Genomic DNA, 23072 nt, shown 5'->3' on the forward strand with positions numbered 1-23072 from the left:
CACATCTGCATCAACAATTTTCAACATAGCCCCAATTTAACGATACTTCCCGATTTTCGGTACTTAGAGGATTTTACGTAAAATGTTTAACCACGTAGGTCCATGTTTTGGTATAGCCCCAAAACAAACCTCCCGATTTTCCGTACCTTAGCTTTATTTTTTGGACGAACTTTCTGTAATTTTAAATTTAATAGTCAACAACAATTTTGCAACAAAAATTGTACATTTACTCGTAAGTTCATATTTTCGTATAGCCCACATACATCCGAACTAGCTGTTAATGACATTTGAAGTTCCCACGTTATGTACCGATTTTCGGTATTTTGAGGATTCTAGCTACAATTTTTAACCGAATTAGGAGTTATTTGACATTAAAGGCTCCCATCAAAAACTGTCAACATAGGTCCATGTTTTATAATAACCCCTATATAACGGTACCTCCCAATTTCTCGCCCACCAAAAATTGTCAACAGTTAGATATAGGCACCATAAAAAAGCGCCTCCCGAATGAAGCATTTTATGTACATTATCTGACATTTTAACGTACCCACTTAAAGTTGGGGACAGGAATGAAAACTAATTATTCCATTTTAGTTCAGAATATTTTATGGTGGAGGGTATGAAAAGTTCGGCCCGGCCGAAATTAACTCTTTTTTACTTGTTTTATTTATTATATTATATTTATTTTTAATTTCTTTTGCTTTTATCTTTGACTTTTCATTTTGACACCAGTTGTTTCCAGTATGATTCCTCGTTGTTTCACTTTTGGTATGTCGAGTCTATCAAAACTAGCTTGTATAATTGTATGTTGCATTTATATCAAAATAATTACGAAAGTGTATATGAAAATTATTTGCGTCGAAAACACACTATTGAACATTCAACGTTTTCTACTGGTTGATCTTTAGATGACTTTTCAACTAATTTATAGTCGGTTGTAGAATAATTGCTTTGTAACTGACTATTTTCAAACTGGTTGATAACTAGTTGAAAAGTAATGCAGATATAGTCAGTCGTCCATTATTTTAGTTTTAAATCTGGTTGATCTATAGATGACTTTTCAACCAATTTGTAGTTAGTTGTAGAATAATGCGATTATAACTATTTTTTCAACCGGTTGAGAAAAGTCCCGCAGGGTTAATACCCTCCTAGTATGGTGGAGGGTACAAGAATAGGTATTTATTTTTGGTCATCAGGATATGACAATCATGTTATTTTCGCGAATTGTTGATTATCTTTATTCGATAAAGCAGGACTTTCTAATCTTTTTTCACCAAAAGAAAACCTCTAAATAATTCCTCGGACACCGAAATTACAGTGTAAAAGGGCATACATTGACAGTTGGTTGAATATCAGTAGGAGTCGCGCAATTATGTCATATTTCTTCACAATAAGATAGAATATGACACAAACCAGGCTGTAGCGTACCATAACTCGAGAACGGATCAACCGATTTGGTCCAAATTTTAAGCCTCGTAATTTTTTGCCAAAACTTAGATCAAGTTCGATCATTGGCCATATCGGTCAACTTCATCGGGTATCTTCAATACAAAAATTGATTTTTTTCGACAGGTTGGTGCGCATGAAGAGAATATCCGATTTAAGTGATTTGTCCTTACCTAGCTGAGTTGTGCCGATGACAGACTCCCCCACATTCTAATGTTAACTCTTAAAATAAACGCAAATATACACCCTTCTCTAGCATTAGTGCGATTGCTTCCCCGTTGGAAGTGGTAGTGAATAGAAACAGTGCAATAACGGGCGTCCTTCGCATTTGTGCAGGGCAGAAACAACCGTTCCTCCTCCTCTTCGTTTCCGCAGCTGGTCTTAATTATATATATTTGGGCGCTTAGAAAGCACGGTGCTCTTGAATCAAATTTAAATGGAAGGTGCTTACACCTGGGAAGTTTTTGCGGATTCTGAAACTACTATGTTCATAGATGAGAAAAATAAAAAAAAAATCGCCGGAGCGCTTTTTATATAAATCGCGATTCAAGTTGGCATTTTTAGGGATTGTTTAGGTTTTTGCGATTTTGCTTGGAAACCGCAAGTCCTATCAAAATGAAAATAAGGAAAATGTTGTAGCTATCAAAATTCTCTACAAGATTGACCTTAATGATATTTTCGTAGATTATACAGTTTTTGAGATATAGAAGCTGAAATTGGGACAATTCAATTCAATTCTGTATCGTCTCCTTATAAAACAATGTCATGACTGCAATCTCCCAACTTAAACTTATATATCTAAAAAAATGGTACAACCTAGGAAAAATTACATAAGCCAATCTTGTAGAGAATTTTCACAGCTATAATATTTTCTCAGGTCCCATGCCGATAAGACCTGCCGTATTCAAGCAAAATCGCGAAACCCTAACAAAAAAAACCTAAAAATGTAAGCTCAGTTTATCTCAAAAATGGTACAGCCTGAGAACAAATCATAAACATCAATCCTGTAGAGAATATTCACAGCTACAACATTTTTTAGCTCCATTTCTTGTAGAGAATTTTCATAGCTACAACATTTTCTTCAGTCTCATTTTGATACGACTTGCGGTTTCTAAGCAAAATCGTGAAAACCTAAACAACCCCTAAAAATTTCAACTTGAATCGCGATTTATTTAAAAAGCGCTCCGGCGATTTTTTTTGTTTTTTGATTTTTCTCATCTATGAACATTGTAGTTTTAGAATCCGCAAAAACTTCAACGGTGTAAGCACCTTCCATTTAAATTTGATTCAAGAGCACCGTGAAAGTAGTCTTGCCAGGTTCCGTCGATTTTGTCTCATCAGGAACGTTGTACGTTTGATCTCAGTTCCCATTGGTCTCAGTTCCCATTGGTTTTGCGACTGACGCATTTGGGAATTCGTTAGAGGAGGATCCTGATCAGACTAGTTCGTCTCAGTTTTCGTTACCAACAAGTCCCTTATGATCTGGGATCCATGAAAGAACTACTCTAGCTAAACGCTCTAAGTTAGCAGGCTCTTCTTTACTTTCTTTCATTAGCTTTGATGAGATAGTGCTTGATTTTAATGCTAAGAGTACCGCTTGACTTTCGACACAAATTCGTGTTAAGTTTGACGTGTGATGCTGTAGAAGCACGAATAAACTGTAAATTTCAAACTCTTCCTTGCAGCATGGTGGTTCTCTAGCTAGAGCATGTTCTATCCCTGAGGTACTTATGTTATTGAAGGTGCTTTCAATATTCAGAAGGCCGGCTAAGGTGTATTGTTTGTGTTGTAAGGACTTCTCAATAGTCCTAAAGACTTCGTGTCGAGCGTCTTTAATGGTTCTATCCGTGCAAACAAGGAAGTGTATCGTAAGAAAGATTTTAACAGATTCGGAAGAATTTTCGACAAGGTGTCGTTAATTTTCTTCATTTGAGTGTCCCTTGGACACAATTGGTATCTCACTATTCAAAAATGGTTTCCTAAAGTGAGAATGAATGAACTTTTGCCTATTAATGCATAAAATAACATTCATTCCATCTATATTAATAAAAGAGTAAAGTGATTGACTGACTGACTGACTGACTTAATGACACATACCAAACGGCTGAAGCTAGAATCTTGAATTTTTGGGTGAGGGTCAGTCTTGGTCCGAAAGTGTCAGATAAGGCTGGGTTTTTGGAAATTCGAACTAGAACGGTACGAAAAGTACTAAAAGGTACTAAATATGGTACCCTTTGATTAGGCAAACGGGAAGAGCTAGAATTCTGAAATTTGGAACGAGAGTCACTAATAGAGTGTAGGATATATGTATCACAGGGTTTTTAGAAATTCGAAATCGAAGTGTACGAAAAGTACTAAAATGTACTAAACTTGGTACTATTTTGTATTATGTGAACGGATAGAGCTGGAATCTTAAAATTTGAAATGAGAATCATGAAAAGCAAGTAGGGCTGATATAAGAGGTGGTTTTAAAAATGTGTACGAAAAGTACTAAGTGGTACTAAATTTGGTACAAATTTGATTTGGATGAACGGATAAAGCTGGAATCCAAAATTTGGAATTAAGATTACTGTTGGAGTGTAGGTTTGAGATATGGAGGTAGTTTTGGAAATTAGTACTTATGTGTACGAAAAGTACTAAATAGTACTGAAGTTGGTGCAATTTGGATTTGGGGGAACGGGTAGAACTGAAATCCTGAAATTTGGAGTTAAGATTACTGTTGAAGAGTGGGATTGAGGAAGTTTTGGAAATTAGTACAATGGGTACGAAAAGTACTAAATGGTACTAAATTTGGTACAATTTGGATTTAGGTGAACGGATAGAGCTGGATTCCTCAAATTTGGAATTAAGATTATTGTTTGAGTGTAGGATCGAGGGAGGTTTGGAAAATCGAACTTATGTGTACGAAAAGTACTAAATGATACTTAATTTGGTACGATTTGGATTTGGACGATCGGATGGAGCTGGAATCTTAAAATTTGGAATTAGGATGACTACTGAAGTGAAGGATTGAGGTAGTTTTGGAAATTCGTACTTATGGATACGAAAAGTACTAAATGGTACTAAATTTGGTAAAATTTGATTTTGGGTGAACGGATAGAGCTGGAATCCTGAAATTTGGAATTAAGATTATTGTTGTAAGTTCGTACTTGTGGATACGAAAAGTACTAAATGGTACTAAATTTAGTACAATTTGGGTGTGGGTGAAGAAATAGAGCTGGAATCCTGAAATTTGGAATTGATATTACTGTTAGAGTGTAGGATAGAGGTAGTTTTGGAATTTCCAACTTATGTGTACTAAATTGCACTAAATTTGGTAAAATTTGGATTTGGTTGAACAGGTGGAGCTGGAACTCTGAAATTTGGAATTAAGTTTATTGTTGAAGAGTAGGATTGAGGTAGTTTTGTAAATTCGTACTTATGGGTACGAAGGGTTCTAAATGGTACTTAATTTGGATTTGATTGAACGGGTAAAGCTGGAATTGTTGTAGGACTGAGGATGTTTGGAAATTTTGATTTGGGTGAACAGATAGAGCCGCAATCCTAAGATATGGAATTAAGATTATTGTTGAAGTGAAGGATTAAGGTAGTAGTTTTGGAAAATCGTTATTATGGGTACGAAGAGTACTAAATGGTACTAAGTTTGGTATAGTTTGGCATTGGACGAACGAATAGAGCTAGAATTCTGAGATTTTAAATTAAGATTACTGGTTATTTGGTGCTAATGTCAGTATAGGGCTGAGATATGCTGTTCAATACGTACCATAATTATACGACAGTTACTATGTGGTATCCAATTTCGTATTGGGTGTAGAGACAGGTCTGAATACTGTTGTTTTTTCTTTTGTTTTGTTTGTTGCACTCAGGGTGAGTGTTGGTGTGTAATGTTGGTATATGGAAGTGGTTTAAGAAATACGTACCATAAATTTACGAAGAGTACTAAATCGGTCCAATTTTGGTATTGGGAACAGAGGTGGAATTCTAAAATGTGTTCTTGGAGTCATTGTTGGTAAAGGAGTAGGAATTCACAAATATTAAGAGGAGGTTTCGGAAATTCATACTTATGTATTTATATGTAAAGTTCTAAATAGTTTTACATTTGGTTTTTGGGGAATTGATAGAGCTGTATATGATAATCGAGGTCGATATATAGGGTTGATATTTTTTGAAAACTATATACAGTTGTACGAAAAGTACTAAATGCGGTACCATGGTATGGAGGTCGCCGAGGGCTGAAAAGGCGTTGGAAATAACTACTGTACGGCAACGAAAAGTACTAAATGGTTCTAAAATTGGTCTTGGGTGTAGGAATAAAGCTATAATTATATATAATTTGAAATAACGCTGTGTAAGCTAGATGTACTAAATAATACTAAACATTGGAGCACTGATATTGAATGAACAGGTAAATCCAGCGTTCTGAAGTGTAATTCTCACCATTCCAAAAAATAAAAATTTCGTTAATTACCGAAATTATAAGCATTCTAATTTTACCGATTTGTGTCGGTAACTCGAAAAAATAATTACAGAATTCCACTACTGAAATTTGTTATGAGGATCACTGTTGGGACTTGATCTGAATGGTTATGAAAATTCCCACTTAAAATGTATGCTATGTTTATACACGTAATATCCATAGGTAGTGGGCGAATAAGGAGGGCTGAAGCTGTAAAATTTGAGATACAGTCCTGGGTTTTGGTCTGGTATTCTACCATTGGTTCTATGTGACCCGTTTTCGGTTTTTAACAAAACAAAAATTGTTTCTTTATTCTGAACGGTTTTAGTAATTTTATTCGGAAACGTAGACCTACAAAAACTTTTACCTTCTGAGGACACCTTTATTAAAATGTTTCAAAAAATGTGGCCCGCTGTTGATGTTTTGGGGTGAGATGCGGCTGGTTTTTTAGAAAATCCGACTAAAGTGATACGAACAGTGCTTAGTATTTAGTACAACAAAATGTTCAGTGTTCACCATTTCCGTATTATATATTTTAAATTTGTTTTTACATCCTTTCCGCATACGAAGTAGCGGGCACTTTGCTAGTTTTATTATAAAAAAGATTCCGCACAAACCACAGTGAAGAACATTTTTTTTAAATTCTATGATATGAAAAAAAATCTCAAAAAATTATTTCCTGTTGCACAAATGAATGGTCTTTTGCCTATTGATGACTAAAATAACTTTTATTCCATTTAAAGTTTAAAAAAGGTCCCGCACAAACCACTTTAAATTTTTATGATATATGAAATAAAGTTATATATAATATAAAATGATGATAAAATCAGTGAAAAACAAACGGTTATGTCATTTTGTTATGTCGTCTGGCCCTACACCTTGTTTTCAGTTAAATTTTTGTGTATTTCTTGTCCGCCTCCAATGACGGCATGAACAGTCTACGCAACCCGTGGATTGGCGTCGATGGGGAGTTACTGGCGACCATACTTCTTCAACTCCTCCAACGCCTTGATCTGCAAAATGTAAATATATATCGCACGTTTCAAAGGTGTACTGTGGTTAAGTCAGTAAACCTCTTAGGCTAGCGAAAGAATCCTTCATCCTTCCTTAATCCGCCTTGGGACTAGCTACGGCGGATTTATGAAAGTTGTGAACGCTGGCATCGCATTCCTCTCTGAGTAGCATATCTACGTTTTGGCCGTATGGGTGAGGGTTCTCATATGACAGATATAAAGATGTGGCTCTAACTGAGCTCTGCTAAAATTATAGAGAAATCGTCCCAAGCGCGTGAGGAAATAGTTCACAAAATAATCATTTTAAACTAATGAACTTCTTTGCAAACAGCACAATGCACTTCCGATTTCACTTTTACTGATAATAATCGCTCAAACTTATACTTTTTATAAATTAAATGTACGCCTATTTTCTAATCCACAGATACTTAGCCCCTGAATATTATCTCCAACGATGGATGAGCTTAATAGTCGAAAAAATTTTCAACGCAATCGAACATTTGCAAAATTTGAACGACGTCGTTGGAGTGCCTTAAATGATAACTACGCCAAGTCGGAATTTTATGTAAATCATTCCGATACTCTGCAAAGTATATCCTCCTCTAACTTGGATTTAACGGAAAATGCTAATACGGAAGTGCATATTAAACACATGTCTAAGGATGTCAAACATTTATCCACAAGTTCCCCTCTACTTGATCGAAATTCCGGAAACAGTTGTGCTACTGCTAAAACACCTGAACCTTCACTTTTGGGTGTAAAGGACAAGTTGATATTATTTGAGAAGAAATTAAAATCAGATTCATGGATTAGTTTTACGACAGCAAGAAATAAAGGGAGCAGCAATAAAGGATCCAATTTACGAAAGTTTGTTTCTAAATGGGAAGTAGGACAAACAAAATCCCCACAAATATCCATGGCAACTTTTTATATTAATGCGGAGGAGGATGGTAGGGAAGTGAAACGGGTGGCAGATATGAAAAACTCTCGTTCTAGTTCAACTTTTTATGTTAATAATGTTGATGACAGAGAAGAGAATGGTGTGGTAAATTGGGAAAGGTTACACTCTTCTAATAATTTGGAAATTAAAAATAATGATATTACGGTACCTGAAACTCATGCCGAGAAAACGGTAGAGGATTCTTCACAAGATTTGGAAAACAATAAAGAAGGCCTTGGCGAACATAATTCGGAAGTTGATGCTTTAATACGAAAGGCCAAATCAATTGAGTTTCTTAGGTAAGTAGTTTTTATGTTTATAATTGGATAATGATGCGTATGTGTGTTATCGACAATTATACGCCTCATTGTTTTATTTTAGTAAAATTTACGTTACACGAGATCAAATACCAAGAACACCAGAAAATTTTGAAAATACTCAAAATAATACGGAACCTGAAACAGAAAGTGATGGCTATGTAGTAGAAGAACCAGAAACACCTTATTCATATGATTTAGTTAATGCTCAGAGTAGAATTATGGAATCTGAATCGGAGGATGAAGGCAGCGAAGTTGAAGAACCGACAACACCATCTTCCTACGATTTTGTTGATGCTCAGAGTAGTATTACGGAATCAGAAACAGATGAAAATGTCAGTGATAGTGACGTTCAAGAACCGGAAACACCATCTTCATATGATTTTCTAAATGCTCATAGTAGATTTATGGAACCTGAGGCAGAAGATGACGAAAGTGAGGTGGTAGAACCGGTCACACCATCTTCGTATGATTTTGTTAATGCTCAGAGTAGTATTACGGAATCTGAATCAGACGAAAATTCCAATGACAGTGAAGGAGAAGAACCGGCTACGCCAGCTTCATACGATTTTGTTCAAGCTCAGAGTAGAATGGCGGAACCTGAATCAGAAGATGAAGTGGAAGAACCGGTCACGCCAACTGCATACGATTTTGTAAATTCTCAAAGTAGTGTTACGGAACCTGACACAGATGAAGATATAAATGATGAAGAACCGGCAACACCATCTTCATATGATTTTGTTAAAGCTCAGAGTAGAATTGTGGATCCTAAAGCAGAAGATGATGACAATGAATGTGTAGAACCGGTCACACCATCTTCGTACGATTTTGTGAGTGCTCAGAGTAGTGCAACCGAACCTGAAACAGATGAAGATACCAATGGCAGTGAAGTTGAAGAACCGGCAACACCATCTTCATATGATTTTGTAAAAGCTCAGAGTAGAATTATGGAACCTGAAGCAGATGAAGACACTCCTGAAATAGTAGGCGAAGAACCAGTCACACCCACTTCATACGATTTTGTAAATGCTCAGAGTAGTGTTACGGAACCAGAAACGGATGAAGAACCGGCAACACCATCTTCATATGATTTTGTTAATGCTCGGAGTAGAATTGCAGAACCTGTAGCAGAAGATGATGACAATGAATTTGTAGAACCGGTCACACCATCTTCGTACGATTTTGTAAATGCTCAGAGTAGTGCAACGGAACCTGAAACAGATGAAGATAGCAATGACAGTGAAGTTGAAGAACCGGCAACACCATCTTCATATGATTTTGTAAAAGCTCAGAGTAGAATGACGGAACCTGAAGCAGAAGAGGCTGTTGAAGAACCGGTAACACCAACTGCATACGACTTTGTAAATGCTCAGGGTAGTGAAACAGAACCTCAAACAGATGAAGACAGTGAAGGAGAAGAAGCGGTCACACCGTCTTCATATGATTTTGTTAAAGCAAAGAACAGATTTATGGAACCTAAAGCATATGAAGAAATTTCCCCCCAAAGTGAAGAACCAGTCACACCCACTTCATATGATTTTATAACAACTCAGATCGAAGAGCAAAAGGATATATATAGCAGTGGTAAAATTGTCATGTCTTCTTCATATGATTTTGTAAATACCCAGAGGAGTACTACAGAGAAATTTACCCAATACCATTCTGAAAATACTCAGAGTGTTATTGAAAGCACTGAGAGTGAATTCGCCAAAAAGCTATTAACCGAAATTAATTCAATCAAATACCTAAGGTAAGTATAATAAAGTGGCTAAATAGGCGTATGAGTTACGACGCTGGTTATACGCCCTGAAGTTTCCTTAGGAAATCTCTTCAAAGGAGATGAATATTGAAATTTTAATAAAACTTTCTATGTTTACAGGAATGATGCCAGGAGCGACTTTTCAGTGCAAGGTTCATACAAATTATCGCCAGCTGAGCTTGAAACCCGCACATCCTCCGTGATAAATACAAATCCCATACTATTACCAATAAATGACCTTCCAAGGAATGATGACTTTAGCAAATATAAACCACTTTCGCCCCCAAAGTCTCCGAAATATGACTTAACCAAAAGTGATGATGGTCTCACCATCAAATACGACAATAAATCGCAGATTATAGAAACAAATAAGGAATTCAAAAGGTTTGTTTACCTTGCAGAGAATCTGTCTTATTAAACTTTAATATTTTTTCTTCTGATATTTGGTAGTACTGAACATCAAATTATTGCTCGTGATCGTCCAGATTCTGTAAGGAAGTCTAAAGAAGAACATACCTCCCAAAATAGCTTTTTATATCCCATAACAGTACCGAAGGTATCTGAGGAAATTCGGAATAAAAGTTTTTTGACGCCAGCCTTTAAGAAATTTATGGGCTTAGATGAGGAATCTGAAACTGAGGATAAAAGCGCTGATATCTCTATAGAGAAGGAACATTATGCTGCAACGGAGACACAATTTGAAGAATTAGACCGGTAAGTTAAACGTACTTATATGTTTTTCGCACGGGTTGGTCCTATCCACTATACGACGATGGTGACCGATACGAGGATGGCTCTCATGGTAACACACGAGCAAGTACTGCAACGAGAGCATGTCATTATGTTGTCGTACTGGAATGATCTTCGACTCCTCATGTAGATGATGACATGAGGAGGCATCCTGTTCCTGCTCTCAGGGCGACATTCTGAAAGGTTTGAATATTTTCCATCGCGTTGCACTTATATTCTCGGACCACACTGGCTCCGCATAGCTTACCACATACCGTCATATCGCGTTTTATGTGGTCAACAAGGTTTCTTCATCTGCACCCCAAGTGCTGACGGCTCGGTACTTGAGGACATTGTTCCTACATTTCGGCTTGTCGTAGACAGCTGTGGCATGCGTGGGCGAAGTAAACATGCTGTCGGATGCAACCCGAAACTGAATCTTGGGGTGTTTAGTGGTCGGAATTCTGCTGCCATCGACCAGAACATGTGGTGAACAGAGTGGTCGTAGATTTAGTGGTGGATATTTGCATTTTCCTCCAGTGAAAAAATCAGTTAAATAGTACTTCAGTCTTTCACATATAACATCAAGAAGGTACCTGACGCCATGATCGTGTAATACATAGGATCTCAGAGCTGTCTGGAGGGGGTGGAATACGAGAGAGGTGGATGTTAAACATCACCCCTACGTGGGGAACTCGCTGTTTCACTCTACGGATCTTTTTGTTTTGAATTCCACGTATTACTGGCGTCCACACATATACAGTCGAAATCGCTTATAACGTCGTCGTTTATAACGTCATATCGGTTATAACGACTATATCCAAAAGTCCCAAATCTCTGGGGCCCTTTATAGTCCTATCGCTTATAACGACATATCGGTTATAGCGACAAATTCCGTCGGTCCCTTGACCGACGTTATAAGCGATTTCGACTGTAACTGATTATTCAACGTTTCAAATTTGGCCGGAGGGTAGTCTCCTCAATATCCTCAAACAGCGTGACAGTGTCAAAGGATTTTTAAAAGTTGAGCGCCACCAACACTTTTTTATCGCACGGCTTGCTCTGGTTGAGTTCTTGACTAATATGTGTGGAGATGGCGTGCAGCGCTGTTGCCGTTCTGCGCTGCTTACGAAACCCAAGCTGGTGATAGCCAACTGGATAGCTGTTTCTGACGCTGGGAAGGAGTAAAGCTTAAAGGGTCTTTGCTACGGGCAACAAAAGCGAAATCGGTCGGTACGATTCACCTTTCCTGACATCCTTGCCTGTCTTCAGTAGCGGGACCACCCTGCCCATATTCCAGACTTCGGGAACGATGTGAGTCCCTACCACCCACATCGAGAAATGCAATAATCGGTTTTTCGATTATACGGTTTTCTTGAAAAACCTAAATCTCGATTTTCGGTTAGTCGACTATTTGAGAGTGTACTAAATGTCGACTTTCGGTTATTCGTTAACCGCCGAAAACCGATTATAATCGACCATTTTCGTTGATGCGATCCGTGATGTATATACATACATGTGTATAAAAAAAGTACCATCCATTACGCGGTTTTAGCACACCAATAGTCAACTACGACTAGTAGTCGTCCACGATTAATAGTCGACTATTATACGGTTTTGCACAGTCAATAGTCGACTACGACTTTTAGAAATTTTACGGCTAATAATCGATTAACCGAAATCTGGTTTACGTATAACTAGTGGGTGGCTAGCGACAAGTTGAGAACTTTGGAAGATACTTGACACCCGGCTCATCCAGCTCTTACAGGATTACCATTGAGATTCCATCAAGGCCCAAAGGTTTGACTGGTTTTGATGGCATTCACAACACCTTGTGTTGTAAAGTGGGGTGGCTCCTTCTCGGCAGGAAGAGATTTGATGTGACGTAGTACTCTCCTCTTCACCCTGCCACTCCCGGGATGCTCGACAAACTATCGATTGAAATAACTTTCGCACCTCTTCGGATCAGTCAGAGTAACGTCGCCAAATGTGACTGAGGTGCTATCTACTTTCTTTCCAGGGTTCGAAAGTGACTTAACCGTTGCCCACAATTCACTTATTCCGGCTCCAATGTTCAGATGATTTTAAGCCACTTGTTCCACTTATGCTTACCGACAAACCTGTTAACCAGGGCTTCGGAGCCGGAGTTGGAGTCTGGAGTCGGAGTCTAACAAATTTTGCTGGAGTCGGAGTCGGAGCCGGAGTCGTGAAAAAAAGCTCGACTCCGACTCCGGGCATCAATCTGTTCTACATTTATAAAAAATTGGTCAAATCGAATTAAATTGTTTAAATGATCATAATTAAAAAAGTCTTAATCTCTATTTTGACTACAAAATGCATATCGGAAACATTTTTGGGTCAATTGATTGGAATAATGTTTGCATGTTCCAAATATACTTAAGGAAGATCTTTTAGAAGAGTTACAGGCCATTTTATAGAAGACTCACTGGTCTTCTCTTGTTGTTTTTTATTAGAAGTCATTTATGTCTGCTGTGAAAGAACCTGTTGGACTTCTATGAAAGACCTTGTAGTACTTTAAGGGAAATCATAGGAAAGACCTACTAGACTTCTTGCTGAATTTGTATGAGAAAAGTTAGAATCTTCTTAAAGACGATGTTCCTGCTATTTTTTATACAGCATATTCGGGCTTTTGAAGAACCATGCGTCTTTTATAAAGAAGTCTGCTTTTTTATAATATAATAGTGTGTGGTTATCTATAAGTAAACCTACTTAACCATTTCTCTCTCTATTTAAGGTGATATTCTTATGCTATCCTGTTGTTCTTCGATAAGAAGAGATCAAATGATTTTTCGATTAAGTCATGCATCTAGGATTAATTTGTCAATATATTTATGCTGAGGAATGAAAAATATTTAACAAATTGACGTTAAATTATGAGCATTACCTCTATAGGATGGTGGATATATAAATTTCCAGAACTATTTAATCATTTCCTATTGTGAGTTCGGCTTAGCCGTAATAAACGTTCGTTTTACTTGTATTCTTTTTGAGGTGGTAGACAAAAGACACTTTTCACCATAAGATACTAACTTGTCATTCCGTTTGAAACACATCGAAATATTCGTCGGGAAGTTTATAAAGTATAAAGATGTAAAATTGCCGGTATAGGTTTACGAATAAGTATAACGGCACGGCCCTATTTTATGTATTTCGAATGTTTTCTATTGTCACATTACGTGGTGCAATACGTAAAAAATAACTATGGACGGACAAGAATCCGAGATATTGTCCTTGAAGATGAAGAGTTATGTAGGCAAAGGTCTACAAGTGCAAATCAAAATTCTTAACGGTTTGAAGAAAATGATCCCTTTTGGCATAAAGGTTTCAAGTAACCTTAACCACAAAAGTGTAAGTTAAGGGGTAATACGCTATTTTGGTCTTCTATCACGTTGCGGTGCTAAAATATCGTTAATTTTCCATAACTCAAAAAATTACAAAAAGTGTTACCGGTCAGTAATTATGGTAATTTGGTATTTCGAGTCTCATTGGGTACATACGTCAAATTCGGAGAATTGTAAATATACTCGTATGTCGGTGTTTAGGTAGAGAAACCTTGTAACGATACCGTCCGATTGCAGTTGCTTTGAAGGGTTTTGCTACATGTTCTGAAGTGTGAAGTATGCTGAAGTGCTTGTTACTCTGTATTCAGTATTGTCAACGAGAAAAAAAGGAACAATATAGGTCTATGTTTTGGTATCCTCCCAATGTAATGTATCTTGAAAGTTCAAACTGAGATAACTGTAATTTAAGTTGTGAATTTTATTTTATCTATTTCCGGAGTCGACTCCGGAGTTGGAGTCGGAGTCGGAGTCGAGAAAAAAAATGGACTGGAGTCGGAGTCGGAGTCTGACCAAAAATGGCTCGACTCCGAAGCCCTGCTGTTAACTTCCATTATCAGCTACTCACTCTTGGGTCACTAAGATTGGTTCGACAATGCTGATTACTCTCATTTGCTAAACCCTTCGCCTCTGCTGGGAAATTTGGTCTCACTTCGGCTATTCGACCAGCAGGTATGTAGCGAGCGGCTGCAGCAGTGATGATGTCTCGGAAAATCCTCTCTGCTACCCGAACATCAGAGGGATTGGGCATATCTCTGAAGTGTTGATTAGTGAAGTCTCTGAAACTAGGCCAATTAGTTTTTTCATGATTGACGAAAATATTGCGTTGAGAGGTGATGAAATCGGACGGTTTGCTGATGGAGATAATTATGGGGAGATGGTCTGACTCAATAGAAGCGGACCAGGTGACACTACGGGTATATCTGGCGATTTGCGACACTCTCTTTCTGACAGTTCTGATAGGGGCGTCCTCAATGTCCGTGCAAATGTGGAGCTATAAATCTGCTCAGCCAGCACTTACCCCTCTTGTCTACGAGGGCGGTTCGGAAACTTCTTAGCCTATCAATGAAAGAGAATAGTTAGTTTTTCAAAAATATTTTTATTTTTCAATATAATCTCCTGAAACTTCAATACACTTAGTCCGACGCTTTTCTAGCAATTCTATCCCTTGATTAAAATATTTTTCCTCAAGGTCTTCAAAATAGTGGTTTACAACTGTAATTGCATCTTCATTTGAGGTAAAACGCTTGACAGCAAGGAATTTTTTTAGATTTGGGAACAAGTAAAATTCACTGGAGCTAAATCAGGAGAATAAGGTGGGTGGTCAAGCAACTCGTACTTTAATTCGTTGATTTTAGCCATTGTTAAAACACTCTTGTGCGCTGCACAGTGGATCCACTTGTATGGAGAAAGTGGCCAAAAATATTTCCCGTGTAAATATCAAGTTAATGCGTTGGTTGCAGCTTTGTGCTGCTGCGAAGAGTGTTTTAAGAAACCACGAGCGTAACATTCTCCCCCCTTTCCCCTCTGGAGGGGGTATACGGTAAGAATTGTTTTATGCTGTTAATACAAAATGACATGAACAAAGGTCCCGATTATCTTATTATGCAAAAATAGGCTTGGGGAAACAGAACAATCTCCACAACAACATAAAATCCAACCAATTTAGCAGATTAAAAAATCAAAATTTTTGTCTGAAATTTGGTAAAATTTTTAATATAGATCTTATAGCGTTCTTCCTGGAAGGCACGTACCGCCAACGTAAAACTAATTTGGAAGAAGATTTCTTCATCTTGCCACTGATACCAATTATGTTAATGTACGTGGTCAGATAACAGAGTTATACGCTAATATATCCATAGAAACCCTATTATAGGGCAGCTTTAGTCAGCGGCCCACCATTTATAGTCTGGCACTAGATGGCAGCTGATTTGAATACTGAATAATCTTAAACCCATGAGCTACTTTGGAAAATTATTCCCGAGGTGGGCACTGGTGGGCATCAAGACTAAAACCTTAGGTCAAACTTAAGTATATGATCGAATTGGCATTACAAAATACACTAAGAAAATATGCAGCTAACTAGAATTCCATAACACGCTAAAACACTATTTTTAATGAAAATTAAGCTATTACCTCCCCCTTCAAATTCCACTATAATATTTTGCTATACGTATTAGTTTCGCGATATTTTGAATATATTTACTTGCACCTAAAATATAGGTTGTACTCACAACAAAAAATATTAGTCAAATGTTCCGACTTTTGAAGCTATTCTTAAGAAGATCGCGTTCGAATGAAACAGAAATTAATATATATTTAAAAAGGTCCATGTCATAGCTGTTAGAATTGCCAGATGCTGTACCAAAATTTTGACATTAATTTTTTTATTTTTGGCCAATGGGTGGATCCACTGTGCGCTGGTGCGTTGTCTTGATGAAAAATTATTTTTTGTGTTGTAAGCCAGGACGTTTTTCTCGAATTTTTACATTTAACTGATCCAAAAGGTTGCAATAGTACTCTGAATTTATTGTTTTACCCTTTTGCAGATAGTCAATCAATAAAATACCTTTGAAGTCCCAAAAAACCGTTGCCATAACCTTACCAGCCGATTGAATTGTTTTTGCCTTCTTTGGGGCACTTCCTCCAGCTTCACTCCATTGTTTGGATTGTTCTTTTGTCTCTGGAGTATAGTGGTGGATCCATGTCTCATCAACAGTTATGAAACGACGCTTACAATCCATTTTATTTCGCTTAAAGCGTTCCAACAAGCTTGCGAAATGTTCATTCTTATGCGTTTTTGATCGACTGTTAACAAATACGGCACCCATCTTGCAGAAAGCTTTTTCATCTGTAGTTCTTCATTCAAAATTAAATGGACTCGATCATTTGAGATGCCCATGATATTAGCAATTTCACGCACTTTTATTCGTCGATCATTTAATACCATATCATGCACTTTGGCTACAAGTTCAGTTGTTTTTGCTGTTTTTGGACGTCCACTACGTGGTTCATCTTCAATGCTTGTACGACCACGTTTAAAGTCAGCAACCCAATTTTTTACTGTTGCATATGAAGGAGCACTTTCACCTAACACATTCACCATATCATTATGAATTTCATGTCCCAATAAACCTTTTTTATGTAAATATTTAATGAAAGCACGCATTTCTAATTTTTCCATTGTAAAAAATTGCGGATGCGTCTTTTTTGAACACCTGTTTCTATATGAAGGAGTTGCCAGAACGAAACAAAATTTAACATGTGTTCATAACAGAGATGGAAGTTTCCAAAACACTTAACTTTTTTCTGTTTATACCGCGCTTTTTGTGCTAGGCTAAGAAGTTTCCGAACTGCCCTCGTAATATTGGAAGTATAACCTGGAGTCCAGCTATTTATCTCGACAATTTCACACATGACTGCTAACCCCATTCATTCCATGTACAGGTCATTAGAGCCAGGATCAAGCGAGATAGGTCTGGAGGAGATTAAGTAGGCTTTTTTGGTCGAGGGCAGCTGCATAGAAAGTAGATGGGTTGACTGCCTGAGAAACCATCATCTTCTTAGATGAAAGCTGCGGGCCCCGGAGGAGCGAACAGTTTTTGGCTGTGTAGCTTTGTTCGTCTTCTCGGAAGAATATGGTTTATCTGTCGGCCCAACCACCGGTCCTAGAACCGGATGTCCCCCCGCTTTACTCTTGCCTTTCGGGTTTGAGTCGGGCTTAGAAGCAGACCCCTTTGTTAATTGATCTCCTTTGCGGATGTCGTTTGGTGTGGTTTGATTTAGGGGTAGGTTTCCAGCAAACCAAATGTCGGATGTCCGCCCTTTTGTATGTATCTAACATACATCATTTTAGTTTTTTGTCAAAAAACAAAAACGAAAAACGAAAAGTTCTAGGACAGAGAAGCCATTCGACAGTCGATACGTCTGAAGAGTTGCTTAACCAACAGCGAAACCAGGTAACGAAATTTGGTGACTGTGTTGGTTCGAGTCCCTGGCTTTCCTTTTTCACTTTCAAAAAATTTCCGATCATCAAGCTTAACTCTAAACGAGAAAATTAATAAAAATCATTAAAAATGATCTTCGCCCTAAAAGGCAAAATTTCAAAGAAAAAAACAAAGTTGTTGGTTTTAAAATTTATATTTATAAAATTAGTGCTATATACTCAACATATTCGTAGACGAAGTTTACATTGTTCTACTATAAATGGAAAATACCCAGCAAAATTTGAGGGAAGGGGTTCCATGCGATGACGTTATTTCATTGCATCTTATGCATTGGTTCAAACGAAGTCGTGAAAGATCCGATCTTTTCATTAGCATTTGAACAAATGCAAAGAAAGTCGTGAAAGATCCGATCTTTTCATCAGCATTTGAACCTACGCAAAGGAAGTCGTGAAAGATCCGATCTTTTCACCAGCATTTGAACCCATTCCATCGATCCAATAGAGATGAATTTTGTGTTTTTATTTATACACATTTTTCTAAATATATAAGATTAATAATTTACAATAAGCTTGATGTTGTCGGAGACTCGAAATCACAACCAACGTTGTTAAAACTCTTGTAATGATAATGTCATTGCAAAGAAGTGGTGAAAATGACATGGCAAAGCATTGGTGGAAATGACATGCCAAAGCATTGATGAAAAAGACATGCCAAAGCATTGGTGTAAATTACATGCTTTGGATCCAAAAATGAATAGCATCTTTTGGGGTCCACGCTCATAAAAAAATTCATCGATGAAGATGCTAAAAAGATGACATGCCAAATCACTTGCACCCATGATTGAATGACATCTTTGGCATCGAACATTTTGCTGGGTAATAACAACAGTGAAAATCAGTGGAAATATTTGAAACTGCAATCTTCCAATAAAAAACATAACAAAGAAAAATTGGTCAATAAAAAGCCGTCTGAAAAAAATATTTTCATTCGATATTCTTACGATACGGAAGGTACATCCGATTTTCATTCGACGGTTATTCCGAAATCGTTCAGAAATCTGTACGAAATTTCAGAAGAAAAAATTCGCCTTCCGAATTTCCCAAAAAATTTTCTTCCGATTTCGTTCCGAATTCTGACCGAAATCGATCCGATTTCGCTCAGTCATTTCGTTCCGAAATTATGTCAACCACTTCCTTAAGATGTCGATAAGATTTTGAATCCGACATCGGACGTACCGTACGAATTTCGTTACAATGTCGGTACGATTGGTTTGCTGGGTTTTTTCATTAACTTCTTCATTCCATTCTGGTTTGGGTTCGGCTTCGGAATAGAAATTGACACCATCACGTTAGTGGGTGGGAGTGGGTTTCGTCTTTTCCACTTGATTGCTTGTGGCAGCAGCTTCTTAGAGGCTTTGGTTTGAGCAGCTACAGGGTATGGAAGGAGCATCTTATCCATGTGAAACTCGCGTGGAGATACATGAGGGTAAGTTTTCTCGAATGTTCTCATGTACCTGAGTTTACTTCTGAAGAAGACCCCCTTCCCAGATTGCAAATTCGGTTCTAGAATTTGCGAAGATACATCACAGTACGTTTGTAGTGCTTTGTATTTTGTAACTTCTCTGGCAGATTTGTTCTTAGAATCATTGACTGTTGTTGCAGACTCCTGGGATTCTCCATCGTCAGTCATTGCCCCTGCGGTGAAGTTTGTTACCGGTATGCGCTGATACAGGACCATCTGCAAGTGGAATTCATATTTTTACCGCCATGCTATACTCATCTTCTCTAGTTAACTTGTCTGGGATCACCGTAGTGTCGGTAGGGGTCCGATTGAATAATATGTCCTTCGGGGGTTTTTCCTGATTTCGATCTTCTCTCAAAATTTAACTTTTTATTAATTTTTCCAGTTCAAATAATATATCTGTGGATAAGGAGGGATCCAACAAAAGTGAATTATCAGCTAAAGAAACCAAATCAGATACACAGTTCGAGGAGGCATCAACTGAAAGTAAAAATGAAACTGATTTGCAAATGAAAGAGATAATTATTCCACAACGTTTAGAACGCAGAAAGGAACTCAAGCGAAGAAAAAGACCAAAGACTATTGCAAGGTAAATGCAATCGAATCAAAGTCTTAAAACTCTTATTAAAATCTAACTTTCTCTATACAAACGTTTTTCTTCTAGTTCCCAGCCTAGCAAAGATATTAAAGATGTGAATAAGGGAACGGAGCATGTGAAGGAGAATGGAGTTCAAACGAAAGCGACAAGAAAAGATTTGACTAGGTAATACCCCGTTTGCAGTTAACCGAATTTAATAAACACACTGGGTTTTAAATGTCAATTTCATAGAGCAAACGTTACATAAATCCTCATAAAAAAGGTTAACCCGGCAAAAGCTCTAATGCAAACGTTTATGATTCAACTACTATTATATTTATCTTCCTAAAGATTGATGATTTTTCCATTTTTCTTATAAAAATTTCTATTATAGACAAGGTGTTTCATTTGAAGATCAAACTTCAACTAATAAGGAGGATGATTTGTCAAACAATACTACCGCAAGTTCTCTAATGAAAACTAACGAAATTTCTTCAAGGACAGATCTTACTTTAGTCATTAGTAGAAAAGACTCTGCTAAAGAAGAGGAAATGAAAGCGAAAAATGCGAATTTTACCGCAGAAGTCATTAAAAGATCTAAGCACAGAAGTATTACCAGGTAAGTCAGTTAGGGGCCAACCACAATCGCTTCTTTGAGCGTCACGTTAACCCATTAAAACAACCTCCACACGAAAATATCGTAAGTGATGCTAAGTTTTTTCTTGAAGTCTTCATGTGGCTGTTGTAATGCGACGCTCAACGGAACGATTGCGGTTGGCCACTTAAAGTGATATATACACGTTTATAAAATAATTCAATTTGACGGATTCACTGAAATGAGCCATTGAACTAGTGAACGGAACAGAAATGACCGAACGTCTCGTAACCGTGAACCATTGAACTATTTATATAATACAGATTGTGCTACTAAAAAAGTACTTCAAAGATTATAATCAGTTGTATGAAAGCGTAAAACGATTGATTGAAAAAAAAAACTAAATGAACGAACTTGTTCATTAAAAACAGTTCAACTAAAAATACGACTTTTGTAAAGATAATCTTTTCATAAGAAGAAGGTAGGTTACTAGAAGCCGCTTTTTACAAATCGATTCGAGAAGAACCGTTACTCTAAGTACTTAAAATGAAGGGACAGGCTCCAACCTCGATTACCCAGTTTTGAAATAAATAAAACTTCTCACTTACTTTTTACAGACAACAAAGTAGAGATGACCACAGTCTAGGAACTAAATATGAACATGTGCAAGAGGGTAGTAACTTGGAAACGAACAAAACTGAGGATGTTTCAAGGTATGTTTTTAATAAACAAATTTATTAAACAGTAAATAAAAACGATCAAAGTCAATGTCGTACACGGTGCTTTTGAAAAAAAATTTAAATGAAAGGTGCTTGCACCTGGGAAGTTTTTGCAGATTCTAAAACTACAATGTTCATAGGTGAGAAAAATCAGAAAAAAAAAAAAATCGCCGGAACGTTTTTTAAATAAATCGCGATTCAAGTTGACATCATTAGGGTTTGTTTGTGTTTTCACGATTTTTCTTGGAAACCGCAAGTCCTATCAGAATAGGACTAACGAAAATGTTGTAGCTATCAAAATTCTCTACAAGATTGACCTGTATGGTATTTCCGTAGTTTTTCCATTATTGAAATATTACTTACTTACTTACTAAGCTGGCCCATTACAGGACATTTGTTCCATAGACCGAACTAAGAAAAGATCTAAAATCCTCTCTGTTTTTAGCTTCGCTTTTTGGAATACCGCGCCTTTTCATTTCTTCATCCACTTGTATGCTCCATCGAAGCTTAGGCCTGCCGATTCTGCGTGTATCGCCATGTGGCATGTATTCATACGTCTTTTTAGCGGGCTCATCATCGCTCATTCTTATGATATGGCCTAGCCAACTCAATCGTTGCATCTCGATACGTTTAACTATATTCATGTCTTTATATAGCTGATATAGCTCGTGGTTCATACGACTTCGATATTCACCGTCAATGCAAATCGGCCTGTAGATCTTTCGAAGAATTTTCCTCTCAAACACACCAAGCACTGCCTTATCTGCTTGCGCAAGTACCCATGCTTCGGAGCCACACATTAGCACGGGTAGTATCGGCGTTTTGTATAGTGTTATTTTTGTTTGACGAGATGTGGCTTTGTTTTTAAATTGCTTACTTAAACCATAGTAGCATCTGTTGGCCAATACAATTCTTCTTCTTAATTCACAACTGATTTTGTTTGTTGTGTTTATGGCAGTGCCGAGGTAGACGAAGTCTTTAACTACCTCAAAATAGGTACCAACTTTCACAGTTGGTCCGAGCTCTATGGACACTTTGCGCGTCGGCACCATCAATTTGGTCTTTTCGCCGTTTACCGCCAGACCCACTTACGCAGATTCTGCTTTGACCTTCCTAAAGGTATCATTTACTTCCTTTACTGATCGTCCCATGATGTCTATGTCATCAGCTTAAGCTCGTATTACCTTTTCCAGCAAAATGTTGAATAGGTCACACGAAAGGCTGTCTCCTTGTCTGAAACCTCTTTTGGTACTGAACTGTTCAGAGAGGTTCTTTCCAATTTTAACTGTGGACCTAGTATCAGTTAAAGTCATCTTACAAAGCCAGATGAGCTTTGCGGGGATACCAAATTCAGACATTGCATGGAATAGCTTTGATCGGAGGGGACTGTCGAATGCTGCTTTATAATCGACAAAAAGGTGATATGTGTCGATCTGCATCTCTTGGGTCTTCTCCAGGATTTGCCGCAGGGTAAATATCTGGTCAATGGTGGACTTGCCAAGTCTAAAGCCACATTGGTATGGTCCACTTATTTCGTTGACCATTGGCTTTAGTCGTTCGCACAATATCCCTGACACTATCTTATAGGCAATAGGGAGAAGACTTATGCCCCTATAGTTGGAGCATACAGTCTTATCTTCTTTCATGTGGACGGGACACAGGATGCTCAGGTTCCAATCGTCGGGTACGCGTTC

General features: G+C 37.6%; 1 protein-coding gene across 1 annotated transcript in view; it reads left to right on the top strand.

Moving 5' to 3' along the window:
* LOC141387089 (uncharacterized) overlaps positions 1–23072 on the top strand; it is a 32206-nt gene that overhangs the window by 4327 nt on the left and 4807 nt on the right. The window contains exons 2-9 of the mRNA XM_073956225.1: positions 7340–8154; positions 8237–9922; positions 10052–10315; positions 10382–10645; positions 19873–20076; positions 20152–20250; positions 20459–20683; positions 21277–21372. Of these exons, the coding sequence (XP_073812326.1) occupies positions 7370–8154; positions 8237–9922; positions 10052–10315; positions 10382–10645; positions 19873–20076; positions 20152–20250; positions 20459–20683; positions 21277–21372 (3623 nt within the window). The 5' untranslated portion in view covers positions 7340–7369. The remainder of the gene's footprint in view (positions 1–7339; positions 8155–8236; positions 9923–10051; positions 10316–10381; positions 10646–19872; positions 20077–20151; positions 20251–20458; positions 20684–21276; positions 21373–23072) is intronic.

The sequence above is a fragment of the Musca autumnalis genome, unplaced genomic scaffold (genome assembly GCF_047663935.1).
Source record: "Musca autumnalis isolate F117 unplaced genomic scaffold, ASM4766393v1 scaffold_5, whole genome shotgun sequence".
Lineage (NCBI taxonomy): Eukaryota > Metazoa > Arthropoda > Insecta > Diptera > Muscidae > Musca > Musca autumnalis.